General features: G+C 33.9%; 4 protein-coding genes and 1 long non-coding RNA gene across 6 annotated transcripts; 4 read left to right on the top strand and 1 right to left on the bottom strand.

Moving 5' to 3' along the window:
- The first annotated feature begins 501 nt into the window (after positions 1–501).
- On the top strand, positions 502–1,152 carry LOC108844414 (histone H2B.3). The gene has a single exon (XM_018617673.2). It carries the CDS (start codon positions 576–578, stop codon positions 1,002–1,004), a length of 429 nt encoding a protein of 142 aa, XP_018473175.1. The 5' UTR covers positions 502–575; the 3' UTR covers positions 1,005–1,152.
- A 63-nt stretch (positions 1,153–1,215) lies between these two features.
- LOC108844415 (uncharacterized) lies at positions 1,216–3,427 on the bottom strand. 2 transcript variants are annotated; one of them, XR_001948445.2, is made up of 4 exons: positions 2,761–3,427; positions 1,880–2,031; positions 1,541–1,643; positions 1,216–1,451 (listed from the first exon to the last, which is right to left on the bottom strand). It is a non-coding gene; the product is annotated as an uncharacterized LOC108844415 (long non-coding RNA). The 2 variants fall into 2 exon arrangements; XR_001948444.2 differs by having other exon boundaries at positions 1,216–1,447; positions 2,761–3,424.
- Positions 3,428–15,628: 12,201 nt separating this feature from the next.
- On the top strand, positions 15,629–16,942 carry LOC108846708 (F-box protein At1g30790-like). Its single transcript, XM_018619911.2, has 3 exons — positions 15,629–16,075; position 16,113; positions 16,203–16,942. Exons 1-3 carry the CDS (start codon positions 15,629–15,631, stop codon positions 16,820–16,822), a joined length of 1,068 nt encoding a protein of 355 aa, XP_018475413.1. The 3' UTR covers positions 16,823–16,942.
- A 1,569-nt stretch (positions 16,943–18,511) lies between these two features.
- On the top strand, positions 18,512–20,764 carry LOC108844271 (protein RETICULATA-RELATED 1, chloroplastic). Its single transcript, XM_018617492.2, has 7 exons — positions 18,512–19,116; positions 19,182–19,280; positions 19,374–19,600; positions 19,686–19,755; positions 19,824–19,903; positions 19,986–20,050; positions 20,334–20,764. Exons 1-7 carry the CDS (start codon positions 18,619–18,621, stop codon positions 20,525–20,527), a joined length of 1,233 nt encoding a protein of 410 aa, XP_018472994.2. The 5' UTR covers positions 18,512–18,618; the 3' UTR covers positions 20,528–20,764.
- A 40-nt stretch (positions 20,765–20,804) lies between these two features.
- Positions 20,805–21,424, top strand: LOC130509326 (uncharacterized). Its single transcript, XM_057005161.1, has one exon. The coding sequence runs from the start codon at positions 20,805–20,807 to the stop codon at positions 21,309–21,311; it is 507 nt and encodes a 168-aa protein (XP_056861141.1). The 3' UTR covers positions 21,312–21,424.
- Positions 21,425–21,676: the final 252 nt, after the last annotated feature.

The following is a 21,676-nucleotide window of genomic DNA, read 5'->3' as shown; positions in this document are numbered from 1 at the left end:
AAGATAAACTTTTGATAGTTGAAATATATTTCCAACGGCCTGTTCATCTGCTACGGATTAAAGGATAATGAAAAAAAAACTTAATGGACCAATGATAGTTAGAGATTATCTAAAACCAAAACTGTAGAAATACCATGTGTTCTAGAGACCAAAAAGGCCCAAAACTTGTATCGCCATATAAAACCACCATGTAATCATAGCCGTACAACCTCGGATAGATTAAAGACAGCCACGTCAGCTATCCATACCAAATCTTAGAATAAATAAAGTTGGCGCTCATCGGTTATGATGGCGGGTACTAATTTTTTTTTAATTTTCGATTTTGGATAAATATTTCTTTTTAAAAAACGCACGCGCGCAAGAATAAAACAATCTGATCCATCCATTCGATAGTCTTTCACATCGGACAGCACATATATCGCCACGTCACTGATCCGCGTCTCCGTATCTCAACCAATAAATCTATTCCTCTATTCCTATATAAACAAAGAGGACTAGAGTCTCCAAACAGTAAACAAATCATCAAATTTTATTATACTACTCTATCTCTAGAAAACTCAGAAAAGAGAGAATCCATGGCTCCCAAAGCAGCAGAGAAGAAGCCCGCTGAGAAGAAGCCAGCCGAGAAAGCTCCGGCGGAGAAGAAGCCAAAGGCCGGGAAGAAGCTCCCGAAGGATCCCACCTCCGCCGTCGCCGGAGACAAGAAGAAGAAGCGGTCGAAGAAGAGCGTGGAGACGTACAAGATCTACATCTTCAAGGTGCTGAAGCAGGTCCACCCAGACATCGGGATCTCGAGCAAGGCCATGGGGATCATGAACAGCTTCATCAACGACATCTTCGAGAAGCTCGCCGGCGAGTCTTCAAAGCTCGCAAGGTACAACAAGAAGCCTACTATTACTTCCAGGGAGATCCAGACGGCTGTGAGACTCGTCTTGCCTGGAGAGTTGGCGAAACACGCCGTTTCGGAGGGGACCAAGGCGGTGACTAAGTTCACGAGCTCTTAGGTTTGCAAGGATTTGTAATGGTTTTTTTAAGTTTTAACTAGTTGTCGGTAGTTTTAAGCGTTCGGGTAATGGTAACAGGTTGTGTAATTTGGGGATTATGGTTTCTTTCACTTGAAGAAAACATATATGAAAGTTCTTAATTTTCTAATGTTTTGGTATTTTCATTTTCCAGCAACTGTTAGATTTTATTGTGGAAGCGAACAAAATTACATTTTCCAGCAACTGTTAGATTTTATTTATTTTCGTAAAAGTTTATTAAAATTATTGTTGTTACAACTTAGAACCATTCATCTATTGCTGGTTATATTGCATTTGTAGCTAATATACAAAAATTGATATCACAAAAGAAATTGTCTTCTTCGATGATTTCTTTCATCTCAAACTCCGATCTACTCAGCTTCTTCTCTCGACCGTCCGATCTGCTCTCATAGGGATCAATGGCTCTACCTCATTTGCCAATACAAATTATATTTTTATCTCTCTGAGTCTCTCTATATTCAAAGTGAAAAAGGCTTGAAATGTATAGCCTCGCTTACCATTGTAAGTTTTGCCTTTGAGTGAGAAGTGTCTCTTATCCCACTCTTCAAGGTCATCGCGAAGATTCCTCTTAAGTTCCTCTTGAGTGTTTGCCTTCCCCTCCTGCCAAACAAAATCAAAAGCATTATGATACATCATACATCCGCATAAACAACGAGGTAGATATACGTGGACATAGAGCAGTATCTTCTGGAATAATATATTGCAATAAACCCAAGATATCTGGAGAATCTCAACAATCAAACTAAATACGACATAATTCACATGTAAATACGACATAATTCACTGTAATCAATCTGCGTTGAATCGAAGTGAAGGAACCAGATTCAAAATCTTACCTTTACCTTGGCTTTAAAGTTGTATGAGCGGCGACGTCACGGTATGAATACTCCTGAAAGGCTCCGAAAATCTAAGCACCAACCTGCTCGTGACCTCCCTTGGCCAGAGATCATTTTGTCCGTGCTGCAGTCCCCATATCCACAAACTAACCCTAACAATGTGCCAAAATCGAGATATATAGGTTTATAGGATAATGGATTTTATTTGGATAGGGTTTTAGATTATTGTGTTTTTTTGGTCGGCTTATAGAGTCTATTGATTTGTTTGTCCTACTATATTCTTTTTGGTCATCCTACTATATTAATATTAGATATAAATAAAAATAATTAATATAAAAATAAAATTAGTTCACATATAAAAATTGTTAATATCAAAGTGTCTATTCAAAATAATTATTTAAAATATAAATATTCTTCACTAACATAGTACTAAAACCTTATTAGACAGGGAGTGACCGATTAGATTTTAATTAATGACTTTAAATTTAATTTCTCTATACTATACTATACAACCAAATAAATTACCAATCATGTTTTATGTAGTTTTTAAAGATAAAACCCAAAAATAGAAAATAATATTATAGGAGTCTTATTTTCTAATGAAAAAAATACTGTTATAAGAATATAAATGCAAAAAAAAAATCGTTATATTATTTTTTTGGTAAAATTTTGTTACAATTTTGTTTTTTTGCTTTTGATCTGTCATCGATTAAATACTATGGGATTCGTCATAAGTTTGTAACAAAATCTGTGACTACACATTTGGTCTTAATGATGTCACACTTTGTTACGATTTTTATATTAGTCACAATATTGTCACTAATTATGACAGAAGTTGGCTACCATTTAGATAGTCACAGTAACTGTGATGAAATAACTACCTCAAGCCAATGCCCACGATGTACTGAAATTGAATCTGTTGTCCACTTGCTTTTCAATTGCAGGTACGCTAAAGATGTCTGGGACTTGGTACCCTTTGCTCTCCCCGCAAATCATAACCCAACCATCTCTACGGCCTATGGTCTAGATCAATACAGAAGAATCCCATTCCTCCCCCCCCACGGGCCTTGAAGCAGGAACGCTATCATCTTGGATCCTCTGGAACATATGGATTGCGCGAAACCAACTGATTTTCAACAAGCGAACAGCCACCCCGATTGAGCCTGTTACAAAAACAATCAAGGAAGCTCGTGAATGGACTACAGCTCAATCACCCCGCTTGCAACCGCTAAACCCAAGACCTAACATCGCCGAAGATCCAACCAGCGCACCAAATCGATCCTGCATGTTCACTGACGCGGCTTGGGACCCCCTCACGAAACGCGCAGGACTAGGTTGGATCATTGATGATGCAGGCACAACCATATCTCTCTCAGCGATTTCGCCCTTTGTGGCATCGCCCCTTATTGCGGAAACTTTGGCGCTTCGCACCGCCATGATCTCTGCTCTCGATTGTGGAATTACCGCTCTCAACATCTTCTCTGATTCTCAAATCCTCATGAAAAGCTTGTGAAAACTAAGGAAAGAAATCTAGAGATATCCTCAACGACATCTATCTTTTGTCTTCTCAATTCTTGTTTGTTGATTTTAAGTTTATCCCTAGGTCAGCTAATGATAGAGCTGATCTAGTTGCCAAACAATCTCTGTTCACCTTGTTCTAAGGCTTTTATAAAAAGTAATCGTTTCACAAAAAAAAAAAACTACCTAGTTGTGACATAAAATTTTGGTTGCAATACTGTATCATTTGCGTCACAGATTTGCGACAAATATTATTAGTATCAAAATTTAGTCACAATATCTTTATTTTCTTGTAGTTATAACACTTTGAGCCAGGCCTGCTTAATACATCGACATATGACACTACGGTATGAGAACTGATCATCCGCAACGTATGAGACAATCTTGACACTCTTTTTTACTGTGACAAGTAACACTACAGTTCCTTATGCATACTGGGTCTGGAACACCTGCCGGCCTTGTTGTTTCCTTCCTGCACAAAAACCAAAAATTGTTATTACATATATGTTAAAACTTAAAATGTATATGTATGTACACACATGATGTAAAGTATGAACATTACGTTATGAGAACTGATGATCTGCAACCTTTGATACATTCTCCAAACTCTTTTTGAGTATGACTTTTCAACCTACAATTCCTTAGGCATATTATAGGTGGAACACCTGCCGGCCTTATTGTTTCCATCCTGCACAAGAACCACATGCTATTATTACATCTATGTTATGATGTACATGTATATATACGCATCCATTGTATGATTCATTGGGTTTTCATGATAAAAGTTGAATGAATTTGATAACTGTGAGTTACGCACAGTGTGAGATGGTCTTCCTTTGACATGTTTTCCATTCCACTGCATGCTTGTAGATGATATCCGATCATTATCAATGTCACCATCATCATATACACCTTTTGCGTCATTCTCCCAAACAATTTTGTTCTTTATATTTGGAATTCAAAATCAAAACTGATGTTTACTGTTTGATATATAATTTGTGTGTATGTTTATATTATATATATACATGATGAGATGAAGGAAATCAAACATTAATTGTCATTGTAACACATTTGTTGGTTTGACTTGAATACAATTCATTTTATGTGACTAGAAAGAGAGAATACAATTAATTAACTGCTCTATGGATAGCAAATCTCTATTACTTTAATTTATATCTTACAGTATTTGGAAACGAACCAAAATTTATATTTGAAAGATCCTAACTAATTGACCAAGTAATTAATCAGAATTGCATGAGAAACATACAAACTATTAATCTATTCGTATGCATGCATTTATTTGCATCTAAAAGAAGAAGAAAAAAATAGTCAGAGTGAAACAAAAAGACAGAATAATCAAGAAAGAGAATAGTCAACACAAACAAAAAAAACAAGAGGCAACACAAAATATCTAGTTTGCAAAGAGATAATTAAATATGAGAAGATATTATATCATTTTTACATATTATAAATCTTTTATACATAGAAAAAAAAATCTTTCCACTATCTTGTTTTAAAAAAAAAAATGAAATATAATATTGTTTAATCTTTATGTATATAGAAAACAATCAATCCAGTAAAACTTATCTTTTAGGAAAGAGATTCTTTGTTGTTAAAAAAAAAGAAAGAAATTATTTAACTATTAAATCATTTATCACATTATTTGAATATTTTTTTGTACAGAAAAATAGTTCTATATGCAACTTATTTTCGTATGTAGTAGGTATAGTGCTCTTTTTTTAATTCGAAATTTTATTAAATCTTTCATAATGAAATACATCATGGATAACATTTTTGCCATAAACAAACCAAATCTAACTAGAGTTATACATAGTAGATATGCTAAGAATCAACTGGAGAACAAACCAAGATTTCTGATACAAGTCCAAATCATATGATCGACTTGCTTTATTTTTTTCTCTCGATTGGAAGTCTGGCTAAGAGCACACCCAATTCTGCTGTTAAATTAGCTTATATCCTTTGTTGTTTATGTAGAAAGAAAGCTGTAATTTGTAATTTAGATCCCAAAGGACCCACACAACCGTTACATTACCAGACCCATCTTTCAATTCAATAATCAGTTCGTTCTTATATCGGTGTTATTTAGTGCATTTTCCAGTTTTAGTTATGTATTTTACTGTTGCTAAACAAAAGTTATATGTATTTTACTTATAGTTTTCAGCTATGCCTTGTATTCGAATAACGGTTTAATAATAGACTATAACATTTATCGAAAAAGAGTTGTAAATATCCTTAATACATCGACATAGAACATTACGGTATGACAACTGGTGGTGTGCAACCTGCGAAACAATGTGCAAACTCTTTTTGAGTACGACTATTCAACCTACAATTCCTTATGCATATTGGATCTGGAACATCTGCCGGCCTTATTGTTTCCATCCTGCACAAGAACCACATGTTATTAATTATTACATCTATGTTAAAATGTACATGTATATATACGCATCGACAATATGATTCATTGGGTTTTTATGATAAAGGTTGTTCTGGAACGATATCTAGATGAATGAATGTGATAACTGTAAATTACCCACGGTGTGAGGTGGTCTTCCTTTGACATGTTTTCCATTCCACTGCATGCTTCTAGAAGACATCCGATTACTATCAGTGTCATAATCATCATACACACCTTTCGTGCCATCATTCTCTTGTACAATTTTGTTCTTTAGATTTTGGAATTTTAAATCCAAAACTTATGTTTGTTGTTTGGTATAATATGATTTGCGTGTATATACATGATGATGGGAAGGAAACTAAACATTTGTTGTCACTGTAATAGATTTGTTTGGTGATTTGACTTGAATACAAATAATTTTGTATGACAAAAAAAGAATACTATTAACTTTGTAACTTCTCTTTGAATAGCAAATCTCTATTTCTTGATTGTATGTAACTATGTATCTCACAGTAGTTGGAAACAATGCAAAATTTATAAATGAAAGATCCTAACCAATTGATCAAGTAATTAATAGTTTCTCATAAAATGAAATAAATCAGGAATATTGCCTGAAAATACATAATACTTTTCTTTTTTTAACAACTACTCCCTCCGTTTCAAATTATATGTCGTTCTAGGGGAAATTTTTTGTTTCAAAATAAGTGTCGTTTTCGGTTTTCAATGCAAAATTTATTGACAATATTCTCTTTTCTATTTTTCTATTGGTTAATACATGGTTAGGTGTATTGGTAATAGTGTTTTTATTTTGGAAATATGTAAAATTAAATGTTTTCTTAATTTGTGTGCATAAGGTTAGAACGACATATAATATGAAACGGAGGGAGTATAAAATCTAACATTAAGGCAATAAAGATGCAACCAGCATACCTTTATTTACATTTCTAGATGATACTACTACTTTTCTATGCATCGTAATACATTTACTAGATCTTGACCCGCCCAACCGGGCGGGTATTTATTTTATGTTTTTTAGTTTTTTTATTTATAAATGATATATTTGTAATATTTAAACATAAATTTAGATTGAAATTAACATTTGTAGTTATAATAAAAATTAAAAGTTTAAAAAAATATTTTGACATAAATTTTAAATTTCTAATTAAAATAATATAGAGATGGGTCATAATTTTTTCCAATTCTAAAATCTTAGCATTATTAATAAAAAATAAAATAATTTATAAATAAATAAAATATATAAACATATTTGAAATTAAAATAAATTTGTAAAAAAAATAATCTTACGCCATTGTTGTTTTTTTTATAGTTTGACCCGTGACCGTATAAATATTTGCTTTCACTTCAATTTTTTTCTTTGTTCTAATGATAATATCTATATATATGTGTAAATTAATATGTACTACATAATTGTTAATATAAAATTTTAAAACAAAATTTTTATTTATTACTTTCAATAATTATATTATGTGATTTTAATCGTCTATTATATCACAGTGTATCATATAAAAATCTAATATTTATAACTAATTGGACTTATATTATAAAAATGTTATACTAACAATTTATAAATAAAATATTTTATATTTTATTTATATGATATATAAATAAATTTTGATGTGTGATTTTTATTTTATTATTTTTATTAATAAATATTGAAAAATATTTAATGTTAACAAAAAATCTATAAGAAAATTTATTTTGGTTAAGATTCATTATATTAAAGAAATCTATTATTTAAATTAGGAAAAGACATTAAATATTTAAATCTATCATTTAAATAAGGAAAAGACAAAATTCTCTACTATCTTTATTACCAAACAAAATTTAATTTTTTTAAAGACTGCTATCCCTATTACCAAACAAAAGGTTAAAGTACTTCTACTTTAATAAGATAGATTTACATTTTTTTCCAGTTAATATAGTTACCTGGCTAAAGATATTTTGACCAGAGTAGATAATGCACCACTCTCCAATACCATGCGAAGAAAACAACATTATTATGACATCACAACAAATCAATGTTCTCAAAAAATCCATAGCAATCCTAGCAATCACATTCAACGCCTAGGTTGGACTAATGTTCACATAGTTTGAAACCGGCGGTAGAAACCACCGTTGCGGCTGCAGGCGAGTACTCTTCCAATTGTACAACAAGAAGCCGACGATTACTTCCAGGGAGATCCAGACGGATGTGAGACTCGTCTTGCCTGGAGAGTTGGCGAAACACGCCATTTCGGAAGGTACCAAGGCGCCGGTGACGAAGTTCACGAGCACTTGGATCCGGAGGGATTTCTAATGGTGTTAACTACTCCGTAGTTTGTAGTTTAAGTTAAGCGTATCTTAAGAAGTTATGTAATTTAATTTTAGCTTTCTTAAATGAAATTCTGCTTAATTTTCTAATTGCGTGGTATTTTAATTTCCTTTATTAATTATCAGCACCATAATTAATTTGAGTTATGTGCTATGATATTTCATAAAAAGGATAATCATGACATTAACATCTTCTTGTTTAAAATTACACAGCTTAGAGTTCCACAAGTAAACGAAAGACATTTATGATGTTCATAACATCTTTTTTGGTGACAACATTGAACCTGCTTTAAGTGAAGCAATAATAATAAGATAAGTCTTGATGCAAGGTGACATATGCTTCTGTAACGTTACCGCTGGAAAAGGCGAATCCAGTTGTGTGCATGTAGCTCTCTGAACATTATCTATAGTGAAGTTATTGGCTTCACTCTGTGGACAATTTGATGTAAAAATCAAGAAAGGTGCCAAAGGCGATCAAGGCCCACAAGATTTACTCGTATGATAAGCTGAATTTTTTAAACTGATCGAAACAACTTGATCTTTGAGAATAGGCTGTTCAGAGATGCAAGGGAGTGGCGAGAGGCGCAAAGTTCATCATCATCGGCGTTCATCAATGACACCCAGCCAGCGGACACCCTTCTCTTATTCTCTGATGCGGCATGGAATGGGTCTATTTCAGTTGCAGGATGTGGATGGGCTCTGCAATCTTCAACGGGTCACACGCTACACCAAGAAGCAAGTCTGGAAACACATGTGAAGTCTCCACTGATAGCTGAAGCTCTTGCCTGCCGCTCAGCAATGCTTTCGGCTAAGAACCTAGGTCTCTCCAACATCTGCATTTTGTCAGATTCTCAGGTGCTCATAGCAGCAATCTCATCGAACCTCCCTCCGACTGATCTTTACGGAATTGTCAGGGATTATTGCGGTTTTTAAGTTTATTCCTCGTCGCCTTAATGTTATGGCCGACTCTATAGCTAAGCACTCCTTGTATTCGTACTCTTAATCTCTTTTTTCCTAGTCTGGAAGAGTTGAGCTTTAATAATATTGGTGTTCAAAAAAAAAAATAGGCCGATTTTGAAAAAAAAAACATAGGCAAGGCAGAAAGTATTGATTACTTACCTAATACAAATATCAATAACTTAACTAATACAAATATCAATATTGAAAATCATTAATTATCTAGCATAATTTTGGAAGTTACAGCTCTTTTCAGATGGATCCTTTTTCTAAATAAAAATTAAATTACATGGTTTAGATTTTGACTTATGAGAATGTGCAGGTTTACAAGCCTAGAATCTCCTAAGATTAAAAAATAATTCCTAGTATTTAACAACGATTTGAACAAACACATATCTAAATTATATGTATATATTTTTTTTTCACAAAATGCATTGTAACGTTTTGGCATATCTATTATAGAGAGTTTATTGCATGAACTTGTAACATCTTTATCCGTTATAACTGTTAAAAACATAAGCACACACAGCTTAAATAGACCCATCCTTCAATTCATACAAACTAGGAGAGATTATTGGAACTCAAGACCCATTAAAACTTAAACCTAACAGCACAAAACATTGGTTGGTCGGGGTTTATCTTTTTTTTAAAAAAAAAAAAAATTATTTATTTTTAAATCAATAAATTTTACCAATCATGATATAATTTTATTTTTAAAAAAATAAAAATATATCAAGTTTTTTATTAATTTTTACCGATCAGACTTTACCTTTATTTTTAAAGTTAAGTCAGAACAAATAAATCAAACTTTTTTCTTATGCATTTTGGCTAAAAACCTACATCTTTCCTTAAGACAGCAGATTAATCTGTAAAATATAAAAACTATTAAAATATTAATAAATTGGACAATCATAATTAAAAACATATATAGATATTTTAATTTAATTTGAGTATTTTTTTAAAAATATTGGAATATTTTAAATAAGAGAAATATTAATAACACTAAACTTTTTGATAATTTATAAAAATATTGATATAAATTATTTAATTGATAAAAATATTGTTTTAGATATACATCATATATTTCTCATATTTTTTTTTTTATAATATATAACTTACAACTATAACAAATTTAACTAAAAATCTACTGTGAAAATTTTATAACTACAACTAATTTACATATAACTTAATTTTTACAGTTAAATTTTTACAACCGCAGTCAAACTGATCATCACCAAAGTTTTATTGTTCAAGAACCCTTGAGAGTTTTTTTTTTAAAATATTATTATTTAATCTCATATGATCATAGGATTTTAGTTTTGAAAAGCTTTTACCAACCCATAAAATAAATATTCTTATAGAGTTTTCATGGGTATCGCACTTTATGTTATGTGTTTACATATATTATGTTTATTGTTTTTCTTCCCAGCTAAATATGTCAAAGTATACAACCTATTTACATATTTTTCTTTATATTTTGCTTCGTTTTATTATTTCTATTGCTTATATTTTGCTTATATATATTTTTCATTTTTATTGCTTATATTTTGCTTATTTCCAACTTTGAACAAACTATTTTAATATTTAATCCGTCCAACTGATCGATGGATAAAAATGTACGTATGTCAACTACATAAAGTCATAAATATACGAAAATAGAGGCATGAGACATCGACTTAAACACCCCAAATCAAATCTCTCTCTCCCTCGTTTTATTATGATCAGAATATTGACCATTTTACGTTCACATGCTAAAAACACAACGGATATAAATGATCAACTAATAATCAACTGTTTTTTATTAATTGGTCCAACAAAATACAATTACATAGACATGCAGCGAGATAGTTCTGCCCATAGGACATGACGAACAAGACACGATGTTCCAAACGGAGCCGTTTCATATGGATATTAAAATTGAACGCTGCAAACTGCAGTACGGTGTCCCGCCTCGTCCACATTGGGTCACGGCTTACTACGGCATTCAGGTGCAAGTCATACAGAATTTTATAAATAATTTTAAAAGAATCTCATGATTGAATTACTTAACGCGCGTTTTACATTTGCATGTTATATGTAGGATGTCAAGTTAATCCTTCAACGTTTCGGGAGCAACATAATATTCTCCAACGGATTGTTAGATCCATATAGCGTCGGCGGGTAACTCTTTTTATTCATAAATGTTTAAATAAAAAATTGGGTATATATATATTTGTGTGTAAAAGCAAACGAAAATATAAATAGTAATAGTTTTTCTTATATTTCAGGATTTTAGAGGATATCTCACCTACCATAGTCGCCCTTACAACACCCGAAAGTAACATATTATATAGGCTCTCACTGTCGGAACATTGTCTTGCAGAACATAGACGACCCAGAGTGGCTGATGCTTCAAAGGGAAAAAGAAGTAGAGATCATAGGTCTTGGATCACAAGCTACAAAAGGGATCTTAGAGGTTTCAATATATAGTACTACTATAAAGACTATAAATCAGTATTGTAATCATAAAGTACCAATGAATTTATGTTCTGTTTGTATAAGTAGGTTGATATATGATCATATGATAACAAATAATTACAAAAATACAATATATTATAAATAGATGCACCAAACCGACAACTCTTCGGACGTGATCTTCTATAAACTTCTATGTCCAAAAAACTGGAGTCAAACTTAAGTTCAAAAGAAAAAAACTGGAGTCAAACACGAATTGGAGTGGGTCAAATAGATACCAGAAAACCGAACACTTAGCCGAAGTGTTTATCCCAAATCTAAACCAAGTACTCAAATACCCATGCCCATGCCCATGGCCAATTTAAAATATATGATAATGGGACAAATATTTGATGTGATGACAAGCCAAAAGTTGAGTCAAGATAAATTTATCGGTGATGATTGATTCGACTGTAGCTGTAAAAATTTAGCTGTAAGTAAGTTGGTAGTTGTAGAGCTGTTACCGTAGATTTTTTTATAGAAACTTTTTCTATAGTTAAATTTGTTGTATCTGTAAGTTATATGCTATAGATGTTTTAAAATAAAATATGTGATGTATATATAAAATAATTATTTCTTATCAACTAAAATAATTTATATTAATGATTTTTATAAATGATCAAAGTTTACTGTTATTTAAGATGTAATATGTAAATAATATTTATGTTATCTAAAATACTTCAATATTTTTTTAAACACACAAAATTGAATTAAAATATTTATAAATGTTTTTACTATGATTATCTAATTTATTTGATATTATAGCTAGTTTTTTTTTTCATTTTACAGTTTCTACAACATATAAATCAAAGATGTAGGGTTTTTGTCTAAAATACATAAAAATTTGCTTTAGTTTTTTTGCTATAACCTTAAAAATAAAGCTAAAGCATGATTGGTAAAAATTAATAGAAATTTGTTGTAGGTTTTAACTTTCAAAAATAAAGCTACAACATGATTGGTAAAATTTAATATTTTAAAAATAAATAAAACTAAGGGTGTGATTGGTAGTTGATGTGGGTGCTCTCCACAACTTTATTTATTTATAAAGCACCAAAATCAGAGCAATCAATTTTTAATTTATTTTTTAAAACCACCGTTTTTGAAATAACCTACAGCTGTATAAATCCTCTGTAGAACTAAATAACCAAAGTAATTTTTACTGCTTTCCATAAAATTCTACTGTAATAAAATCTAAAACTACAATAAAAACTCTACAGATTTTTTCCTACAACAATAATTTTGAAGATACAACCATTAACAACCTGACTCTAAAATAGAGAGATACAATCTAACTAATCATTGATATTGTTTTAACAATTTTTTTTTCTGAATTAGTGGGTCCCGAAACAAGATAAAAGACATTCCCATGGAATGTGACGACTCGATAATGTTGCTCTTGATGACTTCGCCACAAAGGATAAAAGCTTTTTTTTGTAAGTACAAGGGAAAAAGTTGCTTTTCCTTTTATGTTTTGTAACCTTTTACTAAAATATAAGTTGTTACAATTTAAAGCTGATTCACCCGAACTAAATTACATAAAAAATTGGTTGTTCTTATTCTTATTGTCATGAAACTTAAGAAACTTTCATAGCACTAAAATACATAGTAAAACAGATCAAAGGTGAATCTATGAGTATAACTCGAACTAGCTAGAAACTATATGTACGTTCTTAATTGCAAAAAAAATGACTATATACATTCTTCATTTGGAGAGTCGAAGAAATCCCAAACCAAATCCAAAATTAACAGTGACTAGCATAGCATCCATTCTTTAGTATAAATAGGAATATTATCATCTTCTGATTTCAAATCATTTTTATTTCTGTTCTTAAAACCATGTAATATTTCGTCCAACGTTGACTACAAATGTTCTGTTTATTTTTAATATTTTTGTAGATGATGAAAAAGAAATGTTAAAGCAAAATGCATGAAATAATTGCAAAGTGGGTTCTACAGAGTAACAATGAGAAAAGGAATTGTCATGATCTGAGTTGTTTCCAAAGACATAAGGACGAATCGCGTCTTGGAGTTAGCAAATTCATCAACATTTTCAGCAAAATCACCAATTTGGTGGAAATATTCAATGTTTCAATGCTACGTAAAAAATGTAATTTTTTTATTTTGATTTATCTAGAGTATTGAAATCCAATTAATCTTCAATGTAAACAATGTCGACAACTAATTCGGTTCTAGATTTTTTGATGAGAGATAAGAAATAACCTTATTTTTGTCTCGCAAAGTAGTAGCAAGTTATGAGCATGCATTCTTAGTTTCGACGTATACAATCATGTATACCATGTATGACATATAAAGTACACGATTGTATTTTACCAAAAAAAAGTATACGATTTATACAAAGAATCCACATATAAACGTGGGCAGGTCACCGACTGGAGTGAACTCTCCACTGTGGCCATGGGTGCTGTGAAACTTGTGGAAATCAAGGAATAAATTTGTGTTTGAAAACAGGAAGTTCACAGCGCAGGAGATTGTTTTGAAGAGCATTAAGGATATTCAGGCAAGGCAGTATACATATCCTGAGGTTATTGTTGGCTCCAAGCCTCCAAATACGCAACCTCCGTTAATATGTGGTCGTTTTACCTGCATTTGTTTCGAGCTTGCCGCTGGAGATATTCTATTTGATCCTCACATTGGTGAAAACTATGAAAGAGATGAGGTACATACATCTCTTACTTGCTTTCTGATCATGTTCTGTGAGAAAAAAAAATTGAGTGGGACTTTGGTTTCATGGATCACTTGGCATTGATGATGGAGCTTCTTGGGAGTTGGGATGATGTACATCTGAGGAACACAGTGAGTTTGGAACTGTGTTATCTTTTCTGATGCAGATTGCCTTAGACGGACGCTATTCCTGGGACTAAAGGTGAACTAAGGCACATTAGGCGGTTACGGTTTTGGCCACTGAGCAAGGAATCGGCTTTGTACCTTTGAATTCCAACTCGAGATGATTAATTGATTATAACATAACCAAACAGTAGAGTGCAGAGCATAATCAATGAGGACATAGCTCACAACTCACAAGTCACTAGGGCTCAATGGAGACTATACACATGTAGGGGCCTAATGAGTTATATGTTTATTTTGATCTCTCTTTTACCAATCTATCTATACTATTATTTATGAAGTAATTTTGCTTACTTGTCATGTTCTCCATGATTTTAGCTAATTTTGCTTATTTGTCATATTTTTATTAAGTTTAAACTAAATTATCATTGATGTATTATTTGTTTTGAGCTGAGTCAATAAATCATTAATTTAAAATAATAGCCTTGATGAATATTCTATATAAATAAAAACGAATTTTATTTTATTAATATTAAATTTATATGTTATATTAACTTTTCTTATTTGTCATATTTTTATTAGGTTTTAGACTTTTAGATAGGTTATTAATTTATTATTAGTTTCTAACTATTCACTAATTTATTTTAATGATATAAAGTTTATATGTTATATGCTATATTAAATAATTGATTACAAAATAATATTTTAGAATTATCAAAAAAAGATAATTCTTCTATATATATTCTTTTTATGCCTATCTGAAAACAATATTTTTATTATAAAAGTTAAAAAAATTAAGATACAAAATAATTTATTATTAAATATTAGTCAACCAAAAAATATAAATATATTTTCTAAACTTTCTCTAAGATATGAGTGTTTTAAAAAAACTTAACACAATAATAAGTATATATTTTGACAAAAAGTATTTGACATATATAAATATTTGATGTTTGATTTAACTATTTAAAAAAATAAATAATAATTTATTATGCTGGTTTTAGATTAATAAGACATAAACTAATAAGTATTTATAAGAAATTTATGCCCGCATATGCGGGCAAAACACCTAGTTTAGTCAAGTAAAAGGAATAAGCAAAGAAGTTCAAATTATTTTTTTCTCCTTTTTATATATAGTTTATATTTTATTTATTAGTTTTAGGGTTGTGTTCGATATACAGTATATAACTTTTAAGCAATCATCACACCATTCACCACCAGCCGCAATGGAAGATTCACAAGTACCGTCTCCCTCACGTAACCTAGATCACGCCGTAAACCACACAAGAAACATCCCTCTCGATCTCGTTTTAGATATCCTCTCGAGACTTCCAGCGAAGCCCATCCTCCGATTCCAAGCAGTGTCGAAGCTATGGTTCTCCATCATCCGCAGCAAATATTTCGTCGATACCTTCCTAACTAGGTCAAAAACTCGTCCTCGTCTCCTTTTAACGTTCAAGCACTCCGGTTCTCGTAAGCGTTTCATCTTCTCGGCTCCTGAACCGGAAGATGGCAAAATATACTCCACAGTCATGGCCAGACACGACATGACGATCTCGGATCTCGTCTACGACATCGAATCTCGCCCTTTAAACGGTCTGGTTTGTTGCGCACGTGGTTCATCGATCGCTGTTTGTAACCCCACCACTAGACAAATCGTAAAATTACCAGATGTTACACCTAACGGAAGGGACATGTACGCACGTCTAGGGTACGACCCTGTGGGAGAACAATACAAAGTCTTGTGTGTGATGATGTTTGACGGTTCCGACAGCGGTACATCGGACAATATAAACCAAGAGCATTTCGTTTTCACGCTGGGATCTCAACAAAAGAAGTGGAAAAAGATTGAGTCAGAGGCAGTCACTAAAGATCCTTACCGCTGCATGAAAGGTGAGGTTTGTATCGATGGTTTTATATACTACGGAGTTGGTTATTCAAGGATAGCTAGATTTGATGTTACGTCTGAGAAGATTGAGTTTATTCAAGTACCTAAAGATTATAACGCAGTCTCATGTTATTCAAGACTTATAACTTGCCAAGGAAAATTAGCATGTTTTAGCTATGACTTCTACGGGACATCTGAGATGTATATGTGGATTCTGCAAGATGCTGAGAAACAAGAATGGTCGAGCATTGTGATTTGTGATGTGTATAGTGAGTTGAGAGAATTTTTTACTGATGAGAGACTTTTGTGCACTGGAGAAATTCATACCAACGAGGCTATACTGGTTTCAAGATCTTTAAACTCATCTGAGCTCTTTTCTGTTTACTATTGCGATATGATTAGTAAGCGTGTTAGAAGAGCTGAGGTTGATGGAATCACGGATGATGAGTTTAGAGGTGTGCATGGAATTTGTACGCATGGTCGTGAGGTGTTATGTTCCCCCGGTCACGTTGAGAATATTATGTTCTTCTAACATTATCACTCTTGGTAGTTTCATTATAGCTTCACCTTTTCGTGGCTTACCTTTTAATTCTCATTCGCTGGCTTTAATTCTATTTTCAAAAAGAACAAATATATTTTGTTGCTTCGTTTATATAATGCTTTCAGTCTCAGAGATCTTACCTTGTTCGATTTAGCTTTTGAGTTTGTCTTTAATAAATTAGTAGAAGACGAAGCTTTTTATCTTTTTACCAGCAATAATTGTTATCCTTTCGATGCAAAAAAAAACAAAAAAAACAAGAAAATATTGTTTATAAGATAAATCCAATGATCAGAAACAAAATAAATTAAAAATAAACTCACGCAGCAGCACATATTGTTCATAAAATGTACGTGTTATTTTGTAGAAATAAATAAAAACTAAATAGGCAATAATTTTCCTTATTTTGTGAATCTTCCTGTTTTTAATACAGTATGTTCTTTTAGCTAAATAAAAACTAATTTTCGAGGACAAGACTTCACCTGCCTCGGAGGTAATCACGAAAGGGATCTCCACAGCTTTGGAATGGGATCACGCTCAAGAACAGGCTCCACCGAGCCAGAATCCCACCTCATCAATCAGAGGCAGTAACCGAATGGTAGAGACCGCTTCACTGTCTCCATCAGGCTCAACCGATGCAGCGTGGGATGCAACAACGCGACGAGCAGGCTTCGCATGGATCATCAGAGACGAGAACTCGTCTTTCCCACTAACAGGAACCGGTGTTATAGAGGATGTCGCTTCCTCTTTTATGGCGGAAGCCCTTGCTCTCTGTGAAGGAATCAAAAGGCGAAGGATCTAGGGTTGGCTTCCATCACCCTCCGATCCGATTGTGCAACGCTCATCAGAACAATTTCAACAAAAAGTCAGATATCAGAACTCTATGGCGTTCTCCAGGACATCAAGAGCCTCTCATCTTTCTTTGTTTCTATCAACTTTCAGCAAATCCTTCGTTCTCAGAACAGAGAGGCTGACTTCTTAGCTAAACGGGCCCTTAAGACCTCTCTTGCTTCCTTTATTTCCTTGGGCTAGTCTTTGTATTGGGCTTGAACCTCTTTGCTTTCTCTTTTATAAAAATCACCGTTGACCAAAAAAAAAAGCTAATTCACAACCATCTCTTTCTCGACAACGACTTGACCGGAGATATATAACCAACATGCCCATCCCGGAGATAACCAAACATGCCCATCCCAGACAGGTATGCATTGATGGTGCTCTATACTATGGAGTTGGCCAGTCGAGAATAGTTAGATTCGATGTTAGATCAGAGAAGATTGAGTTTATGAAAACACCCAAAGAGCCACGTTTTTTCTCGACATCACACCGTTCAGGTCTTATAAATTACAATGGTAAATTGGGCAGTGTAGATTATTCTGTGTTTAACAATTTGATGACATTTTGGGTTCTCGAGGATGTTGAGAAACAAGAATGGTCGGGGCATTTATTAATTATTATTAGTATTATTATTGGCTCATGTTTCATTAGTTTCTTCTTCAATTCAGTTTGATCGTGACTTGATTTATCTGAGTTCAATTCAGTAATATGAGCTTTAAGCAATGCTTAACTCTACTCTATGTTTTTTCATTTTTTTGACAATTTTCAACACATTTTTTGACCATTACGGTGACGCCACTTGTAACCTCTGTATCTCTTAAACCAACTGATTGATCACATAGCAATTGCATACACTATGTATGTATGATAGAGACATACATCACTCCGCTTTCTTCCTCTCTTTAACTCCAAAACTCAAACACCTTTACTGGAAGCTCCGTTGAAAGATAATTAAAATGTCTCTATCCTCCTCCCACCTTTCAACCACTGTAGTAGTAGTAGTAGTAGTAGAGCCTCGAGATCAATGCAGAAGAGCCTCCGTTCCAACGTTTGAATCCACCAGCTCGATTTGTTTCCGTGGAGGCCTTTGGAGCTCGGAGCTGCCTTCTCCTCCGAAGCTTAGAACTCGGTGCGTGGGAATCTCCGGCGGCAGATCGGTGCCGGAATGGACGTATACCGGATCCAAAGACGAGACCTTTAGCGATTTTGAGCTCGATTTTAACGGCGGCGGAGATGACGACGATGGAAATGGGGATAGTGGTAGTAACAATGGAGACAAAGGAGACGATGCTGGAGAGGAGGAGGAGTTTGGTCCGTTACTGAAGTTCGACGAAGTTATGAAAGAGACGGAGCGGAGAGGGATTGCAATTGCATTACCGGAGGATATGTTGGAGGCTGCTGCCAAGCCTGTTGGGATTCGGAAACTCTTCCTCCTTCGTTACCTCGATCTACAGGTTTTGTTTCTTTTTTTTTGGAAGATTAAAGATGTTCTGTTTTGATGGTTTATGTTTTTTGACAGGGATCTGTATGGCCGCTTGGGTTTCTGATGAGGACATGCTCCATGCTTCGTAACAGAATGCTTGCAGATCCTTCCTTTCTCTTCAAAGTTGGAACCGAGGTTTGTTTTGTTTTGTTTTGTTTGTCCAAAGATCAAAGCTTTTAGTGATTGTGGCAAGAATGTGAGTAGTTTCGTGGGGTCTGATGTATGCAGGTAGCGATAGACTCTTGCTGCGCGACGTTCGCGGAAGTGCAGAAGAGAGGGGAAGATTTCTGGTCTGAGTTTGAGTTGTATGCTGCTGATCTTTTGGTTGGTCTTGTGGTTGATGTCGCTTTGGTTGGACTTTTGGCTCCTTATGCTCGTATTGGGAAGACATCTGTGGCATCGTCAACGGGTTTGTTTAAGGGACTTAAGCGTTCTTGCGCCGCCCTTCCTAGCAGGTAAAGACTCTCGTTGTCTCTTTCTCTCACTCTTCACTTTTGGTTTGATCATGTAATAGCAGGTTTTGTTTTTGTGGTTGTGAAGTGTTTTTGAAGCTGAAAGACCGGGTTGTAAGTTCTCGGTTAACCAGCGGATTGCAACTTTCTTCTACAAGGTCTGGAGACTAATGTTCTTTGTGGATCTTCCGTGCATTTGGTTTTACTGATCAATGTGGTTATCTAGGGGTTCTTGTATGGTTCGGTTGGATTTGGCTGCGGTCTCATTGGTCAGGGAATTGCAAATCTGATCATGACAGCAAAACGGTACTCGTTCATTACCTGCCAATTATGAAATGATTTTTTTTCAGTGCTCTTTCTTGTGTTTATATGATCTATGTCAATATAGGAGTATAATGACATCAGATGAAGACGTCCCTGTTCCACCTCTATTCAAAAGTGCTGCTCTCTGGGGTTAGTCTCTTACTTAAACCATCTCCAACTTCGAGTTCTTGCTAGGCCCGTGATCAATCATCAGTTTTGAGATACAAGAATCGTTATCATGCTCACAAATCTCGGTGACAGTATATCAGCTATATTGTTCCTGTTTGTAATATTATATTCCAGTTTCAGAACTCATAGACAAGTGTGAAGGTGTCTCTCTGTACATTGTTGCTTGCTTGATTTTTTTTTGTGTGCATCACATTGTTGCTTGTTTACAGAGGCTGATGACTCTATAAGTTGTATGCTTGGTCAGGTGTGTTCCTTGGCTTATCTTCCAACGCACGTTACCAGATCATCAACGGGCTTGAACGCGTCGTGGAAGGCTCTACAGCAGCCAAACGCATTCCTGTAGTCGCCATGTCGTTTACAGTTGGAGTCCGGTTTGCTAACAATGTATATGGCGGCATGCAGTTTGTGGATTGGGCTAAATTATCCGGCGTTCAGTAGTCAAACCGGCTCGGTTTTGTCACGAACCGGTATATGCAAACCAGCCTTAGGGTTCATGATCTGGAGTCTGGACCGAATTCTTCTAACCGGATTACTCGACCGGACCGGTACAAGACCTTCCAACTTTCCTTAGTAGTCTGCAGTAAGTAATAAATGACGGTTTGTATCATTAAAATAGGAAAACTAAAACGTTTTTTCCATTTTCTGATTTAGTGTAAAAAAGAAAATTTCCATTTATCTCATCTACATAATCTCTATATATATAATATATTGGCTTATGAAATTTCTCTGTCAAGTAAAAGAATCAAAAGTTTACAGTATTTATCACGCAACAATGGCAAGGGTTTCACAGCTTACACTTATTTTCGGTGACAAACTACAAACTCTCAACCAAAGCTCCTCAGATGATGCCGTCTTGAAGAAAACATTGGCTTCATCGTCGAGCAACGACCGTGATCAGTTGACCAGAGGGGCTGCTTCTTGGTCATCGTTCCAGATGCCTGTTCACTATCCAAGCTTCACGAAGGAAGAGTACGAGGCTATGTCGGAGGAAGAGCTTGATCGACTTCTCAAACTGTATGGTCTGCCTACAGATCTCGGTGACTTGTCTTGCAAGAAACAGTTTGCAGTGGGTGCGTTCCTGTGGGAGAAGGGAGTAAAATCATCTCCGGATGAGCGTGAACTAGTAAACCCTAGTTCGTCCGTTGGTGATTTGAGTGAGAGCTCTTTGATGGGATGGATGACGGCTTTGAAATATATGGTTCACTATGTATTTCGTGTTTAGCAAGTAAAAATAAATCCATGGTAGCTTGGTCCTAAAGTTTTGTTTATGGTTGTTTTATATGGATATCCATCATCACGCTATGGTCTTGAAATAATTTTTGTCTTCAATTATATTGCTACAAAAAATTAGTATCTTATAACGATCTAGTATCATAACTAATTTATTAATTTCAACAATGTACCAACTAAAACCTATGATAATCTCGTCTATACTCGTTTTCAAACAAAGTAATACTAAATTTCAGTTTCTTAAAAATAGTATGCGTATCAGTCACAGACATCCCAGTGAAAGTTGATTACACACTCACTTTCTCTCTCTTTTGTCTCTTAGTTTTCTTCTTCACCAGTTGTGTTCCTCAACTTATA

Source organism: Raphanus sativus, chromosome 3, assembly GCF_000801105.2.
Source record: "Raphanus sativus cultivar WK10039 chromosome 3, ASM80110v3, whole genome shotgun sequence".
NCBI lineage: Eukaryota > Viridiplantae > Streptophyta > Magnoliopsida > Brassicales > Brassicaceae > Raphanus > Raphanus sativus.
The sequence above is the reverse complement of the archived record's forward strand: the minus strand, read 5'-3'. Positions and strand labels throughout refer to the sequence as shown.

What these genes read in the sequence shown, in the direction of transcription:
- LOC108844414 (XM_018617673.2), top strand. Translation starts at nt 576, where the DNA reads ATGGCTCCCAAAGCAGCAGAGAAGAAGCCCGCTGAGAAGAAGCCAGCC.
- LOC108846708 (XM_018619911.2), top strand. Translation starts at nt 15,629, where the DNA reads ATGGAAGATTCACAAGTACCGTCTCCCTCACGTAACCTAGATCACGCC.
- LOC108844271 (XM_018617492.2), top strand. Translation starts at nt 18,619, where the DNA reads ATGTCTCTATCCTCCTCCCACCTTTCAACCACTGTAGTAGTAGTAGTA. An exon ending in TCTTCAAAGTTGGAACCGAG is followed by an intron (nt 19,281 to 19,373) that starts GTTTGTTTTGTT and finishes TGATGTATGCAG; the next exon opens with GTAGCGATAGACTCTTGCTG. An exon ending in CTGATCATGACAGCAAAACG is followed by an intron (nt 19,904 to 19,985) that starts GTACTCGTTCAT and finishes ATGTCAATATAG; the next exon opens with GAGTATAATGACATCAGATG.
- LOC130509326 (XM_057005161.1), top strand. Translation starts at nt 20,805, where the DNA reads ATGAAATTTCTCTGTCAAGTAAAAGAATCAAAAGTTTACAGTATTTAT.